We start from the raw sequence: 26444 nt of genomic DNA, 5'->3' as shown, positions 1-26444 counted from the left end.
AACGTGCTCGAACGTGCTCGAACGTGCTCGAACGTGCAATTTCGACCGCTTCGAGACGGGCGAAGCGGTCGAATCCGACGTCGAGTTTTACGTAAAAACGCGAGATCGTTCCGTTATCCGAATCGATCGTTCCTCGAGTCTAGGCGTCCGAGAGAAGCGAGGGCTGCGGCGCGGAAGGGTCGAGAGATCCGAGGATTTGGCCGACGCCGGATGGATAGCGGGAGGGAAAGGGGGGTCGAAGCGGGGCGGCTGGATGGGGCGCATCCGTAACGGGGACGAGAGACGAGGTCGCGGGGCGGGGGTGGCAGCGACGAAGGGTGTGGCTTGGTCTAATACGAGCGAACAAACCATTAAACTACACTCGGGGCCGGTGCTCGACCGATTATAACTCGTTAGACACGACATGCGTGCATTAAGCGAGTTATCGCGCGCGCGGAGCAACTCCTGCCGCATCGAGGGTTCGAATTCGAAGCTTCCGGGGCGCCGAAGAACCCTCGACGAGCCGGCCGCGCATCGACGACGCTTCGACGCGGTCTTCGTCTCGATTCGATGCGTCCTAAGCTCGATCAATTATCCGTCGCCGTCGTATCGTCGCATCGAGCGGGGGAAAATCGCGCATCGTTTGTCGCGTCGTCGAAGCAACGCGTAAAAATCCTGCAAGAATATAGCTCGCGAATATAGTTCGAACGGTCGACGACCCGTGCCACCGACCGTCGAAGTCTGTCAAGGTATGCCAGAGAGTCTGTCGGGGTCTGACAGGGCGAGCACGTCGCTTCTGCCTCGGTTCGATAAAGCGTCGATCTCGACTACCGACAGACTCGTCTAGTGGCGGGCTGTCGCATTAGTCGGCCGGAAGAGCAAGCGCCGCGCGCTTCGCCGGATAATAAATACTCGAGGCCCACTTGTTGCTTTTATTTCGCGACCTCGAAGATCCCTAGGACCGCCTTGATCTCGAGATTTCGAAACGTCGACCGGTCGTTTAATTCGCCGAATAGCGCCGGATCGGGACGCTCGCCGTTTCCAGACGCGAGTCGACGCGTGCACGAGCAATTAACGCTAGAAACTACGAAACCGGTGCTCAGCGACGGATTTTCGATTCTTTCTCGCGCGCGCGCGAAGGTAGCACGATCGATTCGCAGCTTCTAGGGCGACTCGACGGAGTTTCTAGGCCGCGTTATCCGGGTCTGGGACCGCCTTTAGGGTCGTCGAAGATCGAATCGGTCGGGAGATAACGCGGCCGCTCGTTAGCCGCCGCTAATTTCCATCGGCTCGGCGTCTCCGTCTCCGTCTCCGTGTCCGCGCCGTCTCCGCGCCGTCTCCGCGCCGATACGAGCGGAGGGCGGTCACGAGCGCCGGTAATGGACTCGTCCCGGTGCGCTTCCGGTTATTATCGTGCTTCCTGCGAGGCCGCCGCCGCCGGCCCTAGGCGGATCGCGGTTATCTCGATTTCTGCGATTGTCGATATCACCGCCCCTTCCAGCGCGCGCTCCTATCTATCGGCACCGATCCGCTCGGCACGGAGCGACTCGGAGCGCCTCGACCGATCCGCGGATCGAGGAGGGTCCAGAGTTTCCCGATCCACGCCGAGTCCGCGAGGGAATCGCGATCGGAAAACGGTCGCGTCGCGAGAGAGCAGCGCGACGGCAGCATCCTCGTTACGTTCACGTGTTCGCGCGGCGAAATTCTCCGATTCGCCGTAACATCGACGTCGTGATTCGGCGATATCGTGTATCGCCTTAGTTTTTGTTCGATCGTTCCTCCAGTTTCGCACGGTACTCGTCCCGGGAACGCGGTCGATCCGATCGCTCGTCGCGAAAACGGGAAACGTTGGTAGGTTTAGTCTCTCGGTTTTATAATATTTGCAGCGAGGTTGGAGAGTTGCAACGGTAGATCCCGCCGCGAGCAATCTCGGGGAAAGCAACGCGTCAAAGCGGACACCGGAGATAAAAGGAAAAAGTTGTCTTGCGCCGGAAAAAGGTTTTAGCGGTTGCGGCAATTATTATCGCGGAAAATGGCGCGCCCCGGGATCCGTGTTCCTCGTCGCTGCCCCGCCCACGGGTAATCGGTGGAATTCCACGGCGGAATAAAATCTCTCGCGGCATTAAACCGCGCTCGGATCCTTTTCCTTTCGTCGGGAACCGTAATCAGAGGGCGTTAGGGGAGAACGAGAGCAATTTTCTCGAGGCTGGGTTACAGGCTCGGCGGGGCCAGCGGGGGCCAGCGGCGACGCGGAAGGTGCCCCCTTTATTGCGCTCGTCCCCGAGCAGCCGAGCACTCGAGCACGTCCCTGGATCGACGAGAAATCCCTTCCTCGAGACGACTCGCCTCCGCGGTTATTGCGCCTTCGCGTTCGCCTCCGTCTCCGCGCCTCCGCCTCAACCTCCGCCCTCGCCGAGAGAAAACGTCCGAAGCATCCTCTGCTTCCGGTCCCCCTCCTCGCTACCACCCCGCTGAGATATTAAGCCCTCCCCGTTTCTCCTTCGGCGTCCCCGATCCTCCCCGTTTCTCTCGACGAAACTCGATTTCCCGCGATAAAAACGTTCCTCGAGGAATGTTCGTCGGGGCAGCGCTAATTTCGAAACTCGAACCATCGCGAGATCGAAGACCGGATCTTCCACCGTGGTTTTCCGTGGTTTCGCGCGGCGCGTGCCAGCAACACGGCAAAAAAACGACCGGTACGGGTCTGCGAATTTTCGGGCCGCCGGTGGACGAACGAGTCGACGAACGGTCCGAAAATAGGTATAGGGCGTGGTTCTCGAACAGCGAAAAGGTGGACGACGAAGTAACGCGAGCGCGACGAATGGACGCGCGTTCGGAACTCGATCCTAAAATGTTCGAAGGAGAATGGAATAAATACCTTCGATCAACTGATCCAGCATGGCGTAGATGTGCGAAGTGGCCTCGTCGGTCATCACCCATCCTCCGGTGGTCATCTCCAGCCTGCCGTCCTTCACCAACCTCTTGACCACCATCTTCTTGGTGGGATGAGCGCTGCGGAACAACGTCGCATTGTACAGAGCTCGCGCGGAGAAGCGAGAATCGGCAAAGGCCCATGAAAATGGCGAGAAGACCCGACTTTCGTTCTCTCGCGTAGGCGGAGCCCGCCGGGTCCGGCGATCGCGATAAATAAAGCCTGTTCTCTCGGTCCGCGCGTCCCGATCTCTGCTCGCAAGCTACCCCGAGAGCTCGCGGTTCCCATCGAAACGTCCCCGAGCGCTTCGAAGCGTTCGATATCTCGATTCTCGTAGCGTCTTGGAATTTCGAAGCGGCGGCGAAACGGCCGCGAAGCACCGGCGATTCGGCGGGGGCCGCGGTCGCAAAGCGGAATTCATTGGCGGTTTTCCGAGCAACGGGAACGCGGGATCGCGACGCGGCGCGCCTCGGATCGCGTAAATCTCGGCCCGGTTGGAACGCAGCCGGCGATAAATATGATTTGTATCCCGGATCGTATCGCTGGAAATTACAAGTCGCCCCCGACCGTTGCAGCCTCGCCACCGGCTATCTGCGATGTAACTCACAATTACGCGGCCTCCGCGTCACCCGTCGCCCAGACCCGTACCAGAGAGGTTGCCTCCCTCGGCGAGCGAATTATACCCCGAGACGACCGGCTTCCTTCGCCGCGATCGCCGCGATCGCCGCCATCTCGCCGCGGCGTTTTCCCAACAACATGGCCGAGCGAGCGCGGATTCGTCCGCCTCGAGATTTCGATCGGACGCTTCGGAGAAGGAGCAACAGGGCATTTTTCCGCGAACGAGCTAGGATCGCGCGCGCGGTTCCGCGGAAGCAAATATAATTTTTCGAGGAGAAGAAGAGGCCGGTGCTCGAAGCGAAACGGGACGATCCCCTCCGGAAACGGGCCGTTCCCTCGCGATCTTCGTTGTCTTCTGGTCGAACGACGTTCGAATTCCGAGCCGGCCGGAGAGTCCTTCGCGAAGCCGTCCCTGGAAAAGGGGAAGCCGTCGCGCAGGGGTTGGGTCCACCCTCTGTTCCGGATGCCTTTATGCCGGCCGATACTCCCTCATCTTTATCCGGGGCGCTTTCTTTCGATCGTTAAAAAGGGAAGCCCGGGGAATATTCTCCGTTCCAGGGGACGTCTTAACCGCTCTCTCTCTCTCTCTCTCTCTCTCTCGAGGCGGTGCCATTCCGCTCGCTATCTGGCCATCCTAATGGCCCGTTTTACGACCGTCGTCGTTCGAGGGACGCGCGCAACCGAGGCTCGAACGCGGCTGGAAAAACCGGCGACGATTCCTCTCGTTCGAGCATCCCCCGCGTTTCAGCAATTTTCATCGACCCGCCGAGCTTTCCGCGGCGACGTCCAAGCGTTTTCGTCGCGATAGCTTTTTGCTTCTCGCGAAGTAAGAGGCGAACGATATTGGTCGCGTGCCTACGTTCGATCGAACGGGGTCGAATATCGACGACGATAGCGCGGAATTCGATTTCGGTCGCGGCGCGGCGAGAAACTACCCCCTCGGAATGCACCGAATACGTTGTTCGAGTCGGATCCGACGCTCGACCGTGAAGGAATTCGAAGAAGGGTTCGGCGGACGTCGGGGCACGAGAAAGTTCTCTCACCTCTCCCACCAAAGCGACAGGAAGGACACCTCGCTCCAGATGAACGTCATGTTGGGCCATTGCTGCAGCTTCGAGACCATGTTGTTCAGGATGCTCCTGGTGGAGCTGTGGAAGTATTGCTCGTACGTCTTCAACCATCCTGGATCGGTGTGACTGTGTGGCACCAGGATCACCTGAAAGAACGAAAGTTCGTGTCAACGCGTTGTTAATTTCTTCCGAGTTTATCGACGATTCGCCGAACATCGATCGCCTCGGCCGGCGAATATTCGACGATGCTCGATCTTCGAAGTCTCGGCGATTATTCGACGATGCTCGATCCTCGAAGTCGCGGCGCGCCGAAAGAACGCCGAAAGACGGCGAGCGGAGAACCGCTGCGACAAAGGATTACGATAAACCGATATCCGGCGGCTGATGATCAGCGCTGGAAGCCGCGGCATGTCGAACCGAGCATAGTTCACCGACGAATCCCTATTATGCATCCCCGTTTATTACCGGACCGCGCGATGCAACCCCTTTTCGAGCGTTCCGACGCGGCTCGACTAGGCGCGGCGCGGCGCGGCGCGGAACGGAGCGGATCGATGGCTGCAGATTGTTTGGGGAGAAGCCTATTCAGCCGTGCTCATGAACTCCGGGGATCTGTACGTGGCCGGCATACTCCGCGAGCGATCCGAAGAATTTCATTTTGCGCGGTGATGCCTCGATGGCCGGATGGATCACGGTCCGTCCCGAGGATCGATCCGCGACGTCTAGAATTACCGAGCGGAATCGTCCACCGTACCGGTCCTCGATAACGAGTCGAAGAAAATTCGACGAAAATAACGCTTTCTCGATCGAAAATCGACGTCGCCTCGAAGCGGAACGATCGAAACTGTTGGAAATCGTCGTACATTTCACGGGAAAGCAAGCCTCGCTCCTTCGGGACGCTGTTGCTTCGTTTGATCTCGAACGCTCCGGAGATCGAGGAACGATCGAAAAACGAACGTTGTCGTCGAAATCGTTGCCGTCGACGACGCGTCTCGCCCTTCAAGGTTCGCTGTCCTGCGATTTCTTTTCTCTTCGAAATCAAATTTAGAAAATCGAGCGTCGCGTCCAGGAGACGAACAGCCCGAAGCTGCCTGGACGACCGGCGAGGCGGTACCGACACAATGCGCAACGCCGTTCCCGCATGCGAGTCACGCGGTCCAATTCCCGGCTCGAAAGGGCGGCGTTAATTACGAGAAGGAACGGGAGCAGGAGCGGGAACGGGAACGGTCATCTCTCGCGTTTAATAATCCAGCAGTCGGCGAAAGCAGACGATACCGGCGCTGATTCGTATGCATGAGACGACCCCGGCTCCGCGAGGAGCACCCCTGCGATACGCCCCTTGTATCCCTTCGACCTCCGACCCCGTCCTCGTCCCCGTCCCCGTCCCCGTCCCCGTCTCCGTCTCAGCCTGATCAGTTCCGACGTAGTTTCCCCGACAACTTTGTCAGCTACTTCCGGAATCGCGACGATCGCCGGGTCTCCGGAGAATCCGGCTCCCTGGAGACTCTGCTCTGTCCCTTGTTTCAGCGTCGCGACGCGACGTCGTTCCAAGTCCGAACGGTGGATTTCGATGGTCCGATCGTTTTAATCGTAGCAGAGCCAACGGATTTGCGTCGCTCTCGCCGATACTTTTCGTCCACCGTCCGTTTCGACCGCTTCGTTTAATCCGAAGTCGTACGCCTTCGTAGATCGATCGATGGCCGTTCGAACGTTCCTTAAAAAACTGCCTTGGATCGAGGTTAAATTCGGTCGAGAGTTGTTGAGTTTGCGACCGCGGAAGCGCAAAGTTCGAGGAAACTATCGGCCGCCTGGGGACGTTTCCGCGGTTCGATCCACCGCGGGAAATATGGAATCTCGTTTAATAAATAAACATCGATAAGCGAGTGGCCCGGGGTCGTTGGAGGAACGGAGGTCGCGACGAGTGCCGAGCGTAAAAGTAGACCCTCGGCGGTCGGGTTCCGCCACCGTTCCACATTACCCTTATTCTTCCGAGGTACAGTAATGTCGCTCTAATTGACGCCCATAAAAGATTGCGCACAAAAATGGACAATTCGGGAAGAGGAGATACGATTATTCGAGCCTTGCGGTTTACTTTTATAGTTATAAATTGTCCACAATTATAAAAACGAGCCGCGAGGCTCGAATAATCGTATCTCCTCGGTAAAGGAGACATTACTGTAGATCGGGTTTTACGAGACCGTACGCCCGACTCCCGGCGTTTCCGGTGCAAGCACCCACACCGTCGCCGCCATTTTCTCGCGGACGCATCCGGATATCCGGACGGCGAGCTTTTTAATCGGGAACAGGAAAGTTCCTTCGCGCCGACGATCGAGAGCTCCGAATATTCCGGGAGCAAGTCGCGGGGATAACGACATCGCCGTGGTCGGGGTTCGGGAATCGTCCGCGTCGGGGCATTGTTGTGCGCGTTTTCGAGAGGGACGCCCCTGCTCGTTGTCGCGTCTCGCCTCTCCTCGCCTCGCGCCATTGTGACCCGGCCGACAATGGCCCGATGAGCCGGCATTGTCGAACTTGTCGAAGTCAGCCGCGACCAGAGCCGCCGGATGAAAGGCCCTGGGCCGAGCGTGGCAGGAGAAGGAGGAGGAGACGGTGGCCTGGACCGGCCGAGATGGAATCGCTCTCGTCCGGGAATCCGTCTAAACATTTGTCCCGGTGAATCGACGGGATCCCGATCAAAGCGCTCTCCCCCTTCTCCCTTCTGGAAATCTCCTAGGTAGGAAACGCGAGGGTCCGGAGCCTCCGTTTCCCCCCTCAAGAGCCACCTTATCGCCGCGTTCGAGAGATTTCAAAGCGACCGTTTTGGATGTCGATCCGCGCGCGGAGCGGAGCCTCGACGCGACTAGTCGCGTCTCGGCGCGAGGCGCGCGTCGCCTGCAAACGACAGCCCAGCATCCGCGTTCGCGAGCTAATTAAGCCGACGCATCCGAGGCATTTCAGAGATTCGTTAACGAAGTTTCGCCTCCGTCTGCTCGACGCGAGGGACGCGGGGCACGCGCGGAGCACGCCTCCGAGTCTTCGGGGAGCACGTACACGAGAGGCTGCTTGGCGTTGTAAACGCGGGCCCTTTCGTCGTTCCGTCCGTCGTGCCCGTCGGGGCCTCGTCGTCTCGTCGCACAGATCCGATTATCGAGCGACGAAGCTTCCAGTTTCCTACAACTTCCGCTACTCTTTCGCTTCGGCCTCCTTACGAATTCTCGGACCGCGAGCGGCCCGAGTCGACGATCGGTCGGACGAGGCGCGGAGGTGAAAATTGTACGCGGAATTTTGCCGGAAGAAGTTTTCTAGCCGGCTGATAATCGAGTCGCCCGACAGCGGGATAGCCGACGGTCGAAAACGCGGCGTGTTTCGGCGCGCGGGGGTGCTCAGCGTACCGCGTGCCGCGGTTTCCGAGCGAACCGGTACCTTTGTGGAGCCGTCCCTTGACCAGCGACCGCGTCCCTCGGCCCTTCACGGGCCAACTAATGGGAATGCTTCATCAAAGCTGCTCGAATGCCGCAGCAGCAGCGGCGGCGGCGGCGGCGGCGGCCTCTTTCGTCCCCGCTCTCGTGCTCGATATTCGGTCGCCCGCTGATTTACCCGAGCGTGGCGGACTCGTAGCTTTTCGGCGCTTAAGCTTTCGATAACGAGCGCGGCGGCGTTCGAGGTCCCCGGGGACGCGGGCCGACAGGGGATCCTGGGGAAACTCGGTCGTGCTCTCCGCGTCGCGTCGAACAGATTTACCTTGAGCGGTGGCCTGGTCGGATCCTTCCGGAGCTCGGCGTACCTCAGCTCGAAACTGTCGTCCCAGTACTCTCTGCTTCTCATCCAGGATGGCTGCAACAGAACCAGAGGAACGTTGTGAAAATTCTGACCTGTCGTCGGTCGGTTCGCCGGAGGAGCAACGTCGTCGTCGGGGCGTCGCGAGAGAAACGAGGTCTGGGTCGGCGCCGTGCCGAGCCGCGCGGCGTCGTTAATTACCCTGACGCGGACAGAGGGACGCGTGTCCAACGTGAAAAACTGTCGCGGCATGCAAATCGCGACGACGGCGACGACTAGGCGCAAAAACCGGCGGGGCGCGTCCACCGATTTTCACGCGGACGCGGTGTCGCCGCGCGGTTCTTAATTAATAATTAATCACCGGCTCGGACAAGCGCCGCTGGAATATCCGGCCTCCGTGCCGAGTCTCGAGGCTCGACGTCGAGCCGGATCCCCGAGGGCCGACGTTCGATGGAACGGGGTAATAGAATTCACGGCGGGTCCGGCGATAAGGGACGCCGCGACGCCCGGGAACGTATCGTTCGCCGGGTAATTCAGCCGAGGCTGGCCGATCGCGGGCATCCGGCCGCAAACAGTTTTTATCGGCCGCGGGATCTATAGCGAGAAAATGAATTGCCCGCGCGTTCGAGTAGCGCGAGTCGACCGGACTTGGGAAACGATCGGGCCGGAAGCGGCGGCAGCGGTCGACGACCGATCGAAATTTAAATGGGACTTTGAGCGGTTAAAGGAGAGCGCCCAAAGTCGGGCCTTGAATAGCGCGAGTCGGCGACGCGTCGACTCACCGGTAGAACGAGTCAACGACCAGTCGGCCGGGAGTGGCGCGGGTCGCCGAGCGGTGCTCGGATATCCCAAGTGGCGAGGATCGATTATTAGGAGGACGAAGCCGCGGGAAAGTAACGGTAACGCTAGCGGGAACAATAACGATAATGGTAACGGTAACGGTAACGGTAACGATAACGGTAAGGGTAACGGGAAGGCGACGTCGCCTCGACGGTGGAAGAAAGCGAGCCGGAGATCGGTCTTCTCGTCGGCACGGACCGACGCGGGATCGGTGCACGGCGATCGATTCGGCGAAAGGAAGAGGATCGAGGCTTCGAAGGCTAAGAAAAACCGTCGCGGGACGCGAGAGAACCTACGGAGCTGTGAAAAATGGCTGTACAGGGCGTTTCGGAGAAGATGGACGCGAAATTTATCGAGATTACGTCGATCGTCGATGGGTGTCAATTTTGACGAAGCCTGTAGAATCTCGCGGTGATTCGCGGGAGAGCGGGGCGGCGCATTCCGCGTCAATCACGCGCGTCACGAACAAAGGAATGCTTAGTGCGCTGGATGCACCCATTTGCCTCTCTGTCGCAGACCTTCCCGACGCTTCAGCGTCTCCTTTGACGCGCTATTAGGCGACGCGAGTGGGTAGAAATCGTCGCGTCGAGCCCCGACCTGATATCGATCGACGCGAACACCCTCCCGACGGATCCAGGGTGACTCGGATCGACCAGGATCGCGTGGAGGACGAGCCGCTCGAAAGTAATAATTCATCCTCGCCGAAATTCCGAAGCGGGAACTTTGAAATTTCTCCGAATTCGGAACGCTTTCGAGCGGCTTGACCGCGCGAATAACCGTGTCCGGAAAACCGTGCGGTAAACGCGATTGTTCGTCGGGGCTCTCCGTTGGGCCGCGTGCCAAACGAGCCGCGGGAAGACGCGTTTCTCGCGGGAAAATATTTCCGCGGTCCTCGCCCGGCGCCGTAACATTTTTTATAAACGCTCGCGCCGGCTCCTTTAATTAAAAGGAACCCCGGAGACGAGCGAATAAACTCGCTTTAATTAAAAGAAGATCCGCTACGACTGTCCATTGTTCTCCGGGAAACGGCGAGCATCGGATTCCCGCGCAACCCCCTGCGAACCCCGCGAGCTTCCCCCGCAAATTTCTTCCCGATATCGGTTCGCGGCTTCGAAAATTCTCCGGCCGTTTCTCCGCTCGGCCCTCTCCGGAAGTTCGAGGGCTGTGTCGGACGATTCTCTCTTCTTACGGGGAACGGATCGATCGTTCGGTAATCAGCCGAGTTTTCTCAGCAACAGAGACTTAATCCCGCGAACGTTAATTAAACAGCGAACGGTCGCCGGATCCTAATCCATCGAGCCCGGTCGTCTTTCACCGAGGATTATTCGACGGGAGCTTCTTTTCTTTCCGTCCGCTCGATCTTCCTCCTCGCCTTTACGCGCCTCTAACGAAATTAGAACCCACCCGCGCAGTCCCGGCAATTCTCCTTTCTTATTTCTACGGGGTTATCCGTCTTATCTTCCCATTTATCCGACCGGGAAAAGCCTGGACTCGAACTTCCGGATCGGACAAATTTCTCTTTTGGAAAAACTTTGAAAGACCCTGTGCCGACCGAATTTCGGAGAATGTCGCCGAGACGCTTATTCGTCGCGAGTTGACCCAAGTCGAGCAGCGCGATCGATCCGATTCCAAAGAGCGAATTCCTGGACCAACTCTCGATAGGGTAAGCGATCGACGAGATCGCGAGTGGCGCGAGACGAACGATCGAAGAACGAGCAGTTCGAAGCTGCGCGAACAAACGAACGAGATCGGATCGGTAGTCTAAATTGCCGGAAGGTCGGCCCGAACTGGTACAAACGGACGAACGTTCGGACCACGAGTAGGACAAATGGACGAAGACGGCGAGTGGTACAAGTAGCCGAACGCTCCGGCCAGAAGTGCTCCGACCGAATGAATAATTCAAGCGGGACGAGTCGAGGAACGGTCGGCCCGCGAACGCGGAGAAACGGCGAAATTCTTCGCGGGGAATTTAGAGCGTCCCGGACCCCGGGGTCGGAGGTCTCGCGGCTTCGAAATCGCGAGGTATCGCGCGGGAGTGATCCGCTCGAGCGGATCCGAAAAATAAAATCAGGGAAATAATAGCGGCGGCGAAACCGGTCGATCTTCCCGTTGAATTTCCGAGCGTCACGGAACAAGCAATTACGTAGGCGACGGAACGTCGCCGGATACGCTGGAAATCGCGATTTATTCGTCGCGTCGCGTCGCGTCGCGTCGCATCGGGCTTTGCTTTGCGAGCGCGCGTCGTCGGCTCTCGCGCACCCTCTTCGCTCCGCTCGGTTCCGCCCCGGTTCCACCCGATTCCGCTCGATTCCGCTCGATTCCGCTCGGAGCCCGAGCGCCGTAAATCTCGTTCCGACTGCGATGACGCATCGCGCGATAATGCGTCCCCGCAATTTCGTCCGTATTTTCGGATAAAGTAATTTACATGGGCCCAGCCGGCCCATTAGGACGCATTACGCGAACGTAACTGTGCTCGATACGCGATTATCTTTAATCCGGCCATTCCGCCGCCGTTCCCCCGCCTCGATTCCGCGAATTTCACCGTTCGCTCGATGCTCGGATCGCGCGCACGCTCCGATCGCTATGGTTCCACGATTCCGAATTCGAATGCTCTCTGCTCGATCTCGATCGCAGGTAGCGCGGGACCAGGTAGATCCAGGTAGATCGGTGTCGGGGCGAGATAAGCGTGGACCGCGACGGGGAAGAACGTCGACGGACGCGTTTAGGTAACGGCGACGCGACGGGGCATCGCGTATCGTCGAGTCAACTGGAAAATATTATTAATCGTCGACTTCACACTCCGATTCGTCTTCCTCGGCGACTCTAAAAAGAGAGCAGAGAGTCCGCACCCTTTTTTTTCAAGCCCGCCAGCCGTGAATAATTGGGTCGATGCGGTGGACGCGTTCGACGAGTGGCTAACTGAATCGAGTTAGCCGCTCGGCGAGGCGCCTCGCCTCGCCGCGCCGCGCCGCGCCTCGCCTCGCGGGACCAGAAAAATCGAGCCGAAAACGCGACAGCCCGCTCGCGCTGGCTGCTCTCCAAATAATTTAGTCGAGCGAGTGATCGACTTTTTGGGTTTCCCTTGGTGAGAATTTCGGACGATCCGGTTAAACGTCGCGACGGCACGGTCGAAAGAGATTCGCAGGGCTGGACACAGTTTCGGGCAGCGGTTCCGGCTTTGCCGGAACAAAGGGGGAAGAAGCGGCCGGTAGGGTTCTTTGGCGGGGTAAAACGGGCCGAATAGCGACCCGAGTCGGATGCTCGAGGAGCCTCGGGCCGAGATTCGGTCAAGGTTTGCGGGTCGAGACACACTTGTAGCGGTCTAAGCGGCTTGCTTTCATCCCCGGTCCCTCTCTCTCTCTCTCTCTCTCTCTCTCTCTCTCTCTCTCTCTCTCTCTCTCTTTCCCCGTCTCTCGGCTTATGGCTGCGGCGGCGGCCGGAGCCTCGGCCCGTTGCCCTAACCTCCGCGGTCGCGGGATCGATCGCCTAATCGAGGAAGCCCGGCGAGAAGACACTCGTTCCCTCTGTTCTCGAGGTCTCCCTCTGTTCTCGCCGACCCAGAAACCTGAAAAACCCAGAAACCCTTTGCCAAGGAGCCTCTCGAATTTCACGAAGAGCCAGATGGTCGGGTCGCGGGACGGTGTCGGGTCACTCGAGACATAATCGAGTGTCCCGAGGCTGGTATCGATTTCGCGGGATATGCAGAAGGGGAGCAGCAGCGAAAAAGGAAGAGGAAGAGGAAGAAGAAGGCCTGCAACGGGGAATTGGATCCGTTGATCAAGGCGGCTTCTTTCAGAGAACGTCGCGTCGTCTGAAAGAAGACGAACGAGAAAGAGAAAGAGAAAGAGAAAGAGAAAGAGGAAGAGAGACCGACCTGGCCCACCCGACTTCGCCTGAATTCTAAGGTATCGACTTTTCAATTGGGTCACGTACACGCTGAGCCGAGTCGAGGCAGGTCGGGTCGGGTCGGGTCGGGCCGGGACGAGCGTGTACAGCTGTCGGCGGGTGCTCTGGGAATACGATCTAATGGAAATCGAAAATACGAGAATCACGATTTCCGGGCGGCGCGAAAGCCGCGGGACCTCGAAAGAGCCGCCGCTGCCGTCTCGGCCATCTCGCCGCAGCTTATCGCTTCCGAATCGAACGTCGAATCTTTCGCGAGCCCGCGATTCTTCGCGAATCGTTTAATTGCACGCCGAGCCGGAAGATTCGGCCGCGCCGAGAGGATCGCGCGACTCGCGGCAGCCGCGCCGCTCCGGGAGACGAGACGCTCGTGAAAAAGATATCAAACCGTTACGGTCCGGCTCGGCCGGCTCGCAGCCATAAATCTTTTATGATAACGATATTGTTGCGATCCGCGCGCGCGGCTGCTCCGGCCGTTTACGGCGGAATCCTCGCGTTAGAGCCCATTATCCTCGAGCGTACAGCTGTTCCGAGTCGTTTCTAGAACAGACTCTCCTCGAACCCTTCTCGTTCGTTTACACGAGACTCCGTCGAACTTCCGTCGGTCCACGCCGCCTGTTTTCACCGGTTTTCTACGTTTAATCCGATCCCTATCGCAGTTTCCTTCCTTAAATAACTCGAGACCCGGCGACAGCCCGACGCAGAGGTTTCCAACGGTCTCGCAAACCGGTTATGGGTCGCCGTACACGTCGACCACATTATTCATTCGACCAGTGGACCGGGGATGCCAGAGCGGAGAGAGTGTATATGTGTGTGTGTGTGAGAGAGGGAGAGAGAGAGAGAGAGAGAGAGAGAGAGAGAGAGAGAGTCGGTCGAGCACGTTTCACCACGTCGCCGAGTAATGCGAACGGTAACGGAAAGCTGTTTAACTTGCGGCTACCGCGGACTTCCGACTCGCGGTTTGCTCTCCTGCATACAGCAAACCTTTTCCCCGAGGCTCTCCATCCTCCCCTCTCCGCTCCTGTGTCGAACCGCCGCTTCAACTTACCGGGGAAACATATTTAATTGCTCTTCGAAGTTTGCCTCCCAGTTACGTTAATTATTTAAACTCGTCGATGCCGTCGCTAGGATTTCTTCCGCGATATCGGCGCGGCGGATTCTCTCGAACGATTTCGCGCCTTTCGTTCACGCTTTTCTTTAGCGACTTTGCCGCGATTAACTTTTTTCAATTAGATTTCAAGGGCAGACGGAGTATGACGCGAGAAAGCCGAACAGGTTCGTCGGAGCTTCGTCGCGCCTGGCTGGCCCTAATTCGACGCGGTTCGCGGGGTCGTATAAATAAATTTCTCGGCAGACGTCTCGCCTGGCCATCGATGAAAGATAAACGCGAGGGGCGTGATGGGGGTCGGAAAAAAGCGTTCTCGAGGGGCGGCCGAGCAGGCGTCGATGACTTCGATAGCTTCGATAGCTTCGAGAGAACTTTCCAACCGGGGTAATAGAAAAAGTTTCCGACCCGAGCGTATTATAGCGAGCCGGCAGCCTCCGCGACGTTCAATCCCATTGTTTCGCCTACGGCCGACCTAAACAGAGACCGAGCGAGACCGAGAGAGAGAGAGAGAAAAAGAGAGCAGATAGGCGAACAAAAACTGCAACGCGCCGACCAATAAAAAGGACGGTATCCATCCGGCGGGAGCGTAATAATAAAAATCGGACAGGGATAATCTTCCTCTCCGGCGTCCGCGAAACGTCCGGCGCAACCCCCTTTACTTCCGTCGGGGATAATTACGAGTCCCGAGATTGCGGATCGCTATACCGGTCGCTGATTCCATCGACCATGCCCGCACTCCCACGCAATCTTTCTCGGCAAATATTTTCCGCGACCCGATCGATCCGTAACTTTTCTCTGGCAATTCTTGCGTCTTCGCGTCGCATCGATTTCAAACTCTCCCGACCTATTTGTCAATGTTTAACGAACGCGAGAATACTTTTCGTCGGAGCGATTTTGCAGTAATCCGGCAAGGACGCGATAAATTGTCGAGACTCGCGACTTTCGGAATTTTTCGGACGCGGAAACGGAGCGATCGTCGGAGCGTATATCGTCGCGGCTCGGCTCGGCTCGGCTCGGCGCGATATCGAAATCCAGAGAGTGGATCCTGTGTTTTCGGATGCGCCACGGCCCCGTTGTGTCGCCAGGCCGCAGGAAATCGAGCCCGCTAATTAATCACCGTGCCGCATAATAAGCGACCCGATAACGATACCATCGGCGGTCGCGCTGCTTCTAAATTCGTAACACACCGCTGTCCGCTTACGTAGCCTCCGATAAACAAGGGGGTTCGACCGACCGACCGACCCCCGGATGCATTAAATTATTGTTAAGGAAACAGAGGGTGCGGTCGGCAAACTTTCTGTTTACCGTGTGCCGAGCGTGACGGCGAGTCGCGGCGCGATCGCGTGCCGGTGTCCCAGAAACTAGAAACGAGAAACGAACCGAAAGGGTAATTACGCGCGACAGCAACCGTCGATCCTTAAATCCACGCGCAGATTTAACCCGAGAGCTGCGTAAACACGTTCGATTCGTGCTAAAGTTCCGTCGCGGAGCTTGCCGCAGCGAGTAGTTTCTCGAAATCGAGTCTGCCGCGAGACGTTTCTTCGTACGATCGCGAACAACCGAGAAATTCGTCCCGTTCCGCCACCGCGGGTACACGTATTCGAGAAACTGTAAATCTCTGTGGCAAGAATAAGTGGTCGTACCAGCAGGGATTTCGCCGTGCGATCGGAGAGACGAGCGAAGGAACGTCGAACGCGAAGAACGGGGACAGGGGATCGCGCCCGTAAACCCGATTTTTCTCGAATTCTGGAAGTCTGTGTTCGATTTGCCGACCCGAAAGACATTTCCCGCCACGGAAATCGACGGAGTAAGATCGAGAAAGGAACGCAGTCTCCGAGGGAAGCCGAGAAGTCCTGAGAAAATGTTTCCGGAAGTACCATCGACGAATAGAAATAATTTCTTTCGAGCGCGTTTCCTCGACGAATTGGTATCGAAATTTAACGATGGTCCGCGACTGTTTCGCTTTATAAATCGATAGTAGATTCGATTAGGGAGTTCGTCGTCGCCGGAAAGTTCGCTTCAACAGCCACGCCGAGCGAAGCCGTGTGGATCGCTCGCGGCGAAGCTTCGGCGATCGGTGCTCGAGAGTCCGCGGAGATTTGCAAAGAACGAGAAATCGAGAGAAACTCTCGCGCGTCCGTCCTCTTTCGAAAGAGCCGCGCGAAACTTGAAACGCGACGACGAAAGCGCGGAAAGCCAGACGATCCCCCAAACATCCTCCGACCGCGCGAAACGCGGGCTCTCCCACTTATCGAGCGCGGTTCATCGGCCGGAAGACGCGAGGCTCTCGCGAGTAAAAAGCCGCGAGAGCAGCGGAGAGAGTCCGGCCGGCTGTTCCAGCGCCAGCCGACGACACTTTGGCACGTTTAACACGGGGAATTGCACTTTACGCCGCGCCGCTCCCCGTCGGGAGGATCGGAGGGTAGTCAAAGAGAGAGACATTTTTGTCGTTTCCTGGACGAGAGAGGGAGAGGGAGACGCGGCGCCGGCGTCGGCGTCGAAGGCGCGCCCCTCCCGTCGCGGCGCGGCGCGGAGCGGGAAAACGCCGAAGGGAAGAATGAAAGGGCGAAATACTCGCCGAGGGAGAGGGCTGGCTTTTAACGCAGGGGTTAGATTATCTACCCCCGGCGTGTGCAGTCTCTGAACGCGTTACGGTCTTCCCTCGAAAAATACGAAAACCGTCGTCGATCGCGCACCGATGCCAGATTCTCCTCCGAATCGTTTGAACCGTTTGCACCCGAATCCAAGATAGCATTTCTGACCTGTTTCCATTTTATTCGATGCGACGTATCGCTCGGTGCACATTTTATGCATACGAAATCGAGTCTCGCGACACGCGCGACGGATCTTTAAACGCGAGCGACGCCCCGCGACGGAGAGTCGCGAGACCGAAGTACAGTAATGTCTCCCTAATTGTTCGTATCTCCTCTTTCCAAATTGTCCATTTTTGTGGACAATCCGAGCGTCGGTAAGGGAGACGTTGTTCGACTTCCGGAAGCGTTGCTGGAACTCGGATCGACGGAGCGCCTTGAAGGGAAAAAGGGTCCGAGAGCGGTTTTCGAGCGGCCGGTCGAATCGATAATCCAGCATCGCGATAAGCGACCGGTCGGTTATCGGTGTCGGCGATCGTGCCGGAATCACGCGAGCTTTCAACGGCCGCGTCCGGCCGGTCGCTGGCCAGCTGCCGCGACGAACGACGGGACAGATTGAAATTGAGCCGAGCATTTTTCAAGCCGACGCGAACTTCGATCGACGGACGACGCGGTCGGTTCGAACGGAGAAGGAGGAGAGGCTCGCGTTCGGGGTTTTCGGGATCCGTATAGACGGGTGCCGGCAGAGATCCCGGCGTTTATTCTGGAGAAACGAGACACGCATCCCGGTTATTCAGAGGCAAATGAATTTCTGTAATCCCGCCCCATTCATGGCTCGCCGGGCCGGATGTTACGAGTCGCAATGCCGCGGCACTAATCTGCTATTCTTCCTCCGGCGGACGTCGAAAACGTCGACGACGCCGAGCGCCGACGGCACGGTTCTCCTTTTTATCGCGCTAATCCCAAAAGAGACCGCCGCGCGGTGCGACCAACCGACCCCACGGGCCATCGAAGATCCGCGACTTTGTTTCTACTTTACGTGCCGCGAGGAATTTCTTAGGAGTTCGTTTATCGGATCGTCGATGCGCGACTGGAACGAAGTTATTTTCCCGCGACCGATCGGGAAAGCGATCGACGATGACAAGGATTCTCCGGTGTCCGATGTTTCGGGACCGTTGAGACGAAACGAAACGAATCGGGAGACTCGAGATTTCGCGATCGTCGATCGAGTCGGCGCGGCGACGGTTCCCAGCCGATTATAAGCTGCGAGAGGCGAGCGAAACGCGACGGGACAGCGTGTCGGGTTTCCGGGGTCTGCGTGGGTGCGCGGTGGGACAGGGTCAAGTTCGAAGCCGATGTCACGAGAGCCGCTCGTGCCGCTAATAATCGGTTTATCCACCGGCGAAACGATCACGGGGTTACAGGCTGATTAAGGTTAATTTCGCGGACGCGCGTGGCCTCGCCGGCAAACAGAGCCCCGTGGATTCCGCAGCGTCGCTCGTCGACCGTCGAATCGACGCTCGTCTTTCCTAGCCGCGCGAGACCGGATTCTTCCCAATTGGAAACACTGATTTCTGCCTCGCGTACCATCCCTACCACTCGCTCGTTGTCACGTTGTGCCGGCCCGTTTGATATTATTATTAATTATTGAAATTACAGAGAGATCTTGCTAAAAAAATAAGCGAACGATTCGCTCGAGTCGGACAGTATTTTATAATAAAAAAATGGCGAATAGTTTAAACGAATTCAGTCTCATCGTTCTTGCAAAGTCGGATGCATATCGCATCGTTGGAGGATCGAGTCGACGGATCGCCGCGAAAGATCGAAGGAGCCTCGAACTTGAGGCCGAGCAATCGAATCCCAACGGAGCTGGAGCTGGAGCGGGCGCGGGAACGGACGCGGGAACGGACGCGGGAGCCGCGTCGGCTGGCCTCTCATTAATTATGTAATCGCAGTTCGTTAGCCCGCTGGCTGGTTTCGTTCCGCGGCAAACACGCCCCGAGCTGTTTCGCGTCGCTTTGTCCAGCCCCGTTCGTTTAACCGTCCGACCAGCTGCGAGAGGAGGAGCGGTCGGTTCCGAGGATCGATTCTCGCGCCGCGGACGCTTTTCTTCTCGGAGAATCGAACGTCGGTCGAACGGGAAGCTGCCCGAGATCGATCCGATTCTATGCCGTCTTTTATTCCGAGCCGGGAAACACGACGGACCTCCGGTTCCGGCAATTATTTTCGGGAAAGGAGAAGCTCGCCGCCCCGGGACCGATAAAATTTCGAACCGGAACAGGGTCGGCATCGTGGTTCCGGCGCGGCAAGATCCGTTCGCAAATTCGTCGGCGAGTGGGTTCCGCGAGGAGTCGCGGTCAGCGTTGGGTCGAACCGCTGAAATTTATTCGAGCGAGGTCGATTCGATCGACGGTAGTTTTGCTCTAAAACCGGCCTCGACTTTGGTCGAATCGGACGTTCGGTGTCGCGGATGTAGCATGGATCGAGCACGAAGCGGATCCAGTTCGAACTCGATCCAGGGTGTCCAGTGGTCCAGCCCTTGGTCCGGTCGGACGCGCGATCGCTCGAACATCCAGGAGGGTGACCGTCGGATCGATCGGACACCCGGTGTCGTAACTCTCAAACTGTCCATGCACCGAGGAATCTAGACCTTGAGCCGTTCGGACCTCGAGTCGAAGGTTCCGCGCCGATCGACCGCAGAGTCGCGCGACTCTGAAATCGATGAGCGATACCGGCTCCAAGGGCGTCGCGTCGATCGAACCTCGACGATCTATATGGCTATGGCTCGTAAACGGAGCTACGCCGAGCGATACAGTTGCGAACCTAATCGGAAGAACGGCGTAAGCGCCCGACGTTCGTTCGCCGGCCACTCGGTAATTGGATTTGCCGAGCGAAGAATATAAAACAGCTCGGCTCGGTCCGGCGCGGTGCGGCGAGGCTTTGGCGAAACGTGCGAGCCGGAAGCGTCGTTCGCCGATGGTAGCGGATCAAAGAAACATTAGCGAGGATCCTTTTCACGCCCAAGTTCTTTGCAACTTTATAACGACGATCCTTTTACAGGTCGCGCCGGGCCGCGCGGTGTAACGAGAACGAAGGAGAGGAATTCGCGGCCGATACCTTCGAAAGGAACCCATCGCGCTTCGGATCGGATCGGCATTCTTTTTCGCGCGTCCCTCCGTAGGATCCTCCGCGGTACCCGCTATCCCCGCTAACCCTTGGCTCGGGTTCAAAGGGAGAACCCGTTGTTACGGGGTTTCGCCGGCTCGCGGGTTTATCGCGGTCCGATTAGTCGGCCGGCCTTTAATTATCGACCGGCCGACGTAATCGCTTAATAAGCCTCGATGAATTTTAGTAAACCGCCGCGATAACGGGCGCCCATGGAAATCGGAGTTCTCTCGCTTATTTGTTCGTTTATTCGTTCGCCGATTTCGAAGGCGAGTCGAACCGAGTCCAGGGCGCTTCGAAACAACGGGGCGGGTCGAAGGGCGGAGAGGGCTGGAGCGAGAGCCGGCCAAGAGGAAAAGTGGATATCGAGCACGCGCGGAATTTCACGAGCGAGCGATCGCAGCCGACGCGAGAAACGCCGAAGAACTATGCGAAATTCGAGGGACATTCCTGGAGGCCGGGGCGCGAACGGAGACCAGAAATATGCTTCGGAGCTGGAGAAAATGGCCGGCGCGTCTTCGACGCCGGTTTTATTGGGAAATTCATGGCGGACGCGTACGGGGCAACCACCCCCGTGCCGCGTAACAGGACGGATCAACGATTCCTTTATGAATTTCCGATCCTCCGGCTCCGCTGCTTCTCCCTCTTCGCGCGCTTTCGTTGCAATTAGATTTGTTCCCGTCATTTATCGCCGTTGGTTCTGCATCGAACGTCCTCGCTCTTGTACAGGCAGCTTCGACGACGGAATAACTCTTCTAAAACTCGACGGAACGACTCGAATCTTCTCGAGAGGATGAACAACGGTTCTCGATCGGAACAACGAAAAGTATCAATTTCTTCGGCGGTCGAAGGTGAAAGTACTCGAAGCCGACGCGAGTCTCGGAAACTTCTCCGATTCGGATAAGAAGCATCTTGCGTCGCGGCGAGGTAACACAGCCCTACCCCGGTTTCCCCAGTTTCCGTAAAAGGAAACCCCCGATTCGAGACGGATTCGAAGACGAGCGGTCTTAATCGAATCGAGTCGTCCGGGGGTGGTTACCCGCCCCGTCGCCGGAAAATTACGCATTCAAAAGTTTCCGACGGACGTGGATTCCTGGAGAATTAAATTGTCGGCGCGCCGCGTCGCGCCGGAAATGGATTATGAATTTTCCCGGAGAGATCCTCCGCTCGCTCGGAGAGCCGGGGCTGTTTTGCGAAAATAAAGAGACCGATCGAAGGTGTAGAAACGCGTTCGGCTCGGTCAACCGGTTTCATCGGCCGCTCGGCAACTGGTGCGCGAAACTCTGGACCGTTTCGTCCCTCCGGCCGACATTCGACAACCGAATTTCACTTTGCGTCCCAATTCGGCGACGGCGCGGCGTCGCGCTCGACGGAGCGGCCCCTTCGGTGCGTACGCCGATAATGGAATGCCAGCGACCAGGTGTCACGTACCTGGACGGCTAATCCCAGGTCAGACGGCGAAATTTCGATACCGTTCGTGCGAGCGAGCGAACGAGCGACCGCGGCCGTGTTCGACGTGACGCGAATAACGGCGACGCGACGGACAATGCGAGGGTAACGAGGCGGCGAAGAAACGTTTTTCTGGATGGCCGGGCTCCAGTCGATCCGATCCGATCTTCCGCGACCGTGATCGATCGAAAATCCTAGCGTGGAAATTCGTTCGGCAGCGGTCTCTGCCCTATTTTTCACTTTTCGGAGCACCCCGTTTCTATTTTCGGAGCGAAATCGGGACTTTGGAATCTATCGCGATTCTGAATAAAAGAAATCCGTTTCCGCTTAATGCTCTTAGGAGCGCCTGCGAAACGATGGGCTGAAATTATTACCATCAGCGTCAAATAATAACGATTATGAAGTCAAACATATCCGACTCGGTGCAAGAGTAATATCGCTGCTGCACGACGGTTCGTTCGTTTGAAAATAATTCATCGCGGGTACGCGTTTTACGCTCGTTCGATTGAAAGCTGTTACAGTAATGTCTCTCTAATCGATGCTCGGATTGTCCAAAAAAGTGGACAATTTAGGAAGAGGAGATACGATTGTCCGAGCCTTGCGGCTCGTTTTTATAGTTGTTGAGAATCGGTAACCATAGAAAAGCGTCCGTTTAACGGCAGGAAAAATTCGGGTCGCGTTAACCGGCCAGGCAAGAAGAGAAACCGTCGCAACGCCAGCGGCAACGAACAATTTATGGAGTTTGAATAATTGATAAGCCGAGCGACACGGTAGTCCGGTAGTCGGGGCGAACGAGCCCGGGTCGGACATCGAGATTCAGTGGTACCGGTCGCGCATCGATCGGACGCGAACAGCGTCTAATGTGCGCGGACGGATACAAGGTGAAATAATTGAGAAATTGAATTCCACGGTGGTGTAGGAGCCGGCGAACGGGCCGAGACACCGTGATTCGGTGGCGCGGGGTCATGCATTAATCAGAAGCGAAGACAACTGTGTTTAAGCGGTGCGAAGCAATTTATGCTCGGCCAGGGACAAGGAGAAATAGTCGACGACGCGTGATACATAGGCGGCGCGAGGCCACGGCTCGTCGGGCAGGGGATTCGTTGGAGCGAGTTCGCGTTGGTCGGACACTCGAATAAATTCGGCGTAATCTCCCGCGAACGTTTTCGTTGCCGAGAGCAGAGGAGTTCGGAGTTTAGAAAACGATCGTACGAACGACTCGTAGATCGGCTGTTAACCCTTTCGCGCCGAGCGCCGCACATACGGAGGAAATTTGCTCGAAAACGATTGTACCGGATGGAACAGAAGGCTGGACGTTTTTCGCGCGACGAACCTCTGAAACGGTGAAGCGTAAAGAGTCTGGGGAGCGAAGGTAGAAGACAGGAGACAGAAGGTAGAAGGGCGAAGGGTGCACGGAGACTAGCCGAGGGAGAAAAAAGCGTTCGCAGAAGTGGTCCTCGATGAATCAAAGCCACCCCCCTGGTTCTTTTCACCAGCAGGATGTACTTGTCGCGCGTTTTATACGGGGTGCGGCTGAAAAACCGCTCGCGGAGCACGTACCGGACTTCCTTTTTGGAGATGGCTCGCTTTTCGGGGCCAATAATTCCGCTCGGCGCGACGCGAGGCGACAAGGACCGAAGGGATGCTCTCCTTTCGAGAGGGGAACGCTCGACGACGTCCCCGAGGACATCCTAAATCTTTCCTCGAGAGAATCTATTTCGTCCCCGTTGACTCGTCCGCTCGCGGGGACCTACACGAAAAATAGCTCGGATTCGATTATTCGACTGGACGGATTTCCGAAAATAGGCAACATGCTCCAAGAGGGTGGGGATCGCAAAATGTCTAAAGAAAAGGGGAAAATGCTTCGAAAGGGTGAGAGGTACAAAGATTTGCGCGGCGGCGAGGCGAGAAGACTCCTCGGGACAGGACGCGTCGAATCGATTTTCGGGGGAGGGAAGAGGTCGTGCAAAGAAGGGCGCCGTAAATAATCGAGGACGACGGAGGTGGTTCTCGGGTGTCCCTCGACCCGAGAAGGGGCCGGGGTGTCCGCTAATTTATTCCGAGGCCGAGCCGTCGCGTCGGTGGACGCCTCGCCGGCTCGCGTTTCACTTTCGCCATGGAATCTTCTGGGCTAACGTTCGACAAATGCTCGCCGCTCGAATAAATCTCGTCGCCCCCGGCGAACGAACTCGAGCGTCTCGCGTGCAAATGTTCCGAGTATCGATCAGGGAGAGAGAGAGAGAGAGAGAGAGAGAGAGAGAGAGAGAGAGAGAGACGGCCGACGGAGAATGCAGCAGATCACTGCAAATAATGACAAAAATGGGGGGCGTCGTACCTACAGGCTGCTCCAAAGCTCCGTTCGCAGCGTTACGAAAGAAATAGAATTTCTCGGCAGCCCTGTTCTTCGTACGACGATTAAAAAGATACCGTCTTTCTCGGAGAAGAACGCGAGAGCGACGGAGGAAGCGAGTTCGCGCGACACGTCGATGACTTTTGAGAAAGGATCGCGGCCAGTCGGAAATTCGTCGAGCGTTTTATTCGAGGAAGAGTAGAAAGGGTGGCCGCACGGGTCCAACGAATCGGGGGCCGCGTTTCATCGTACTCGTAAAAAAGTTGGGCCGCGTTGTCCGAAGATAGCGAAGCGTCTCCCGACCGCGGCCTTGTTGCGCAACGAAGCGGCGACGATGCTCGGAGATTTTGTCGTGGATTTTGTCGCCGGTTCCGACCCGAGGAGCGAGCTTCGCAGCGTCGCGGACACAATCCGGGACTCGCGTCGAATTTGTGGTAGAGGATTCGGGGAGAAGGATCGACGCGCCGTGTCCTCCTTCGATCGCGGACCGATGGGCCCTGGGAATTTCTGGAAGAGCAGAGTTCGCGGAACGGCGCGATCGTCGAGTTCGAGCACGCGACCGGGATTCGGACCCCGTCCCGGGGGAATCCGAGGAATCGACTGACAAGATTCTACGGACGAATGAACCGAGGCGAGATAACGGTCCCGGGATAGTCCAGTCGCAGGATTAACCAGGACTAATCGGGGATTCGGCCGATGGACGAGGGCGATGCTCGCGCTGGGTTTTCGTGCTCTCCCGCTCGCGGGGCAACTGCGATCGCGACGGGAGATTAGACGGGAAGCGTCCAGGAGAGCCGGAGCAGCGAGCGAAGAAACTTGGAGATCGCGGGAGCAGAGCCTACGAAAACCGGAGCTGCGCCAGCGTCGGCCGACGCGCGAAGAAACTGGGAAGGCCAGTGGGTCGAGTCGATGCGCGAGGAAACTTCGGAACACGGGGTTCGAGCTAGAGAATAAGCGAGTCGAAGAGTGGCCAAACTGGAGATCGAGTACCGTAAATCAGCCTGCGGACAGACGGAGAACTCGAGCGGATCGAGCGCAGGCGTCGAACCGATCGGACGGCGAGGGATAGAAACGTGAAATCGATCGGACGTTGCTTGCCGGTAATGAACTGCCGCAGCTCGGTACGGTAATGTCTCCGTTACTGACGCTCGGATTGTCCACTAAATTGGACAATTTGCGAAGAGGAGATACGATTGTTCGAGCCTTGTAGCTCGTTTCTTTATAATCGTTGACAATTGATAACTATAAAAACGAATTGCAAGGCTCGAATAATCGTATCTCCTCTCCCCAAATTGTCCATTTTTCTGGACAATCCGAGCGTCGATTAGAGAGACATTACCGTACATGGAAACGCTTGGAACCCGAGTGGAACGAGTCAACGTCCAATGTCCCTTGGCGATCGAGTGGCACGAGTCAAGGTGGATGGAAACTTTGGAACGTGGAGGTCGAGTGGCACGGGCCAGCGTGCACGGAGACTCGCGACTTAACGAGCGCGCGTAATTAAGTGGCGCGGGTCACGCGCGAGGAAACTCGCGGATCGAGTCACCGTTGAAGAAAACTCGCGAACTGATAGCAGCGCGAGTCGATCTCCCGGATCGACGCGGATCGGAGATCCAACGGCGCGGACGAACGCGCGAACGACCTTGCCGACCTCGAAAATTAGTCGAACGTCTGAGAGAAACGATTCGCGTCGGACCGAGGCGACGGGAACAGCGTGCGACGAATCGCGCGCGATACGAACGTAGGAAGTTGGGCGAGAATATCTGGGAAGAGGCGAGAAGAGCGAAAAGTTTGCAGGAGAAACCGGGGCCCAACTCCCATCGACCGTCGAGAAAGGAAGCGAGCTCGATTCGGCTCGCGGCTCCGTTCGCGCGAGGCCGTCGCGTCGCGACGAGGCGAATGCGCGCCTAGGCTCCTTTGATCCTGGCCCGGAGCATTGTTCCCGGTCGTCTCATTGTTCCCCGAGAACTTTCGACTGTACCAACAATAAGAAGCGCGTGCACTTTCGGAAGACTACAGTTGGCGTATTAATTCCCGACGCGGTGCGCCGTGGCCGAGCTAATACCCGCACCAAGCCGTCCTCGCATTCGTTTATCTTCTCTCCTCGCCTCTCTCTCTCTCTCTCTTTGCCGGTCTCTCGCGGTCTCGGTCTCGATCTCTGCCTCGCAGGCGAGGAAAATGCATCGCGATAGCCTCCGGCGTGCTCGGCTTCGCTCGGAGAAACGTTTCAGGTCGGAGACGAATATTGGCTCTCCTAGAGAGAGAAAGAGTGAGAGTTTCCGTTGTAGTTTAGCTCTTTGAGAACGTCTCTGCGAAATCTCGAGCTAGAATTCACAATATTTTCCAAGCTATCGATCGTTCGAGTTCTGTCATGGCATAGAGGATAAACCGATGCTGCAGGTTCCAGCAAGATTCTCCGAGAAAGCGTTTCCCTTGCGCTCGAACTCTTTGCTAGAATCGACAACATTTTCAAAACTTATCGGTCGTTGAAACGAGCCATGGCGGAACCTCGTCGATCGGAACCGATCGGGAGACGATGGATGATCGGACGATGGAGCAGCGAGATTTCGGAGCGACGGGTATTCTCCGTTTCGATTGTAAACGCCGGATTTCGCCAGCCGAAGCCGATCGTTGGACTCTCGTAAGACGATAGACGACACCTGGCAGG

The 26444-nt window shown here is 57.3% G+C and overlaps 1 protein-coding gene across 3 annotated transcripts in view; it reads right to left on the bottom strand.

Moving 5' to 3' along the window:
• Window positions 1-26444, bottom strand: part of alpha-Man-IIb (alpha-Mannosidase class II b) — a 66526-nt gene that overhangs the window by 6941 nt on the left and 33141 nt on the right. For all 3 annotated transcript variants that reach the window (XM_076522229.1, XM_033481905.2, XM_033481906.2), the window contains 3 exons: window positions 8335-8427; window positions 4573-4745; window positions 2858-2991 (listed from right to left, as the gene is read on the bottom strand). In XM_076522229.1, the coding sequence (XP_076378344.1) occupies window positions 2858-2991; window positions 4573-4745; window positions 8335-8427 (400 nt within the window). The remainder of the gene's footprint in view (window positions 1-2857; window positions 2992-4572; window positions 4746-8334; window positions 8428-26444) is intronic.

Source organism: Megalopta genalis, chromosome 5 (assembly GCF_051020955.1).
Source record: "Megalopta genalis isolate 19385.01 chromosome 5, iyMegGena1_principal, whole genome shotgun sequence".
Classification (NCBI taxonomy): Eukaryota; Metazoa; Arthropoda; class Insecta; order Hymenoptera; family Halictidae; genus Megalopta; species Megalopta genalis.
This window is presented reverse-complemented; position numbering and strand designations above follow the sequence as displayed.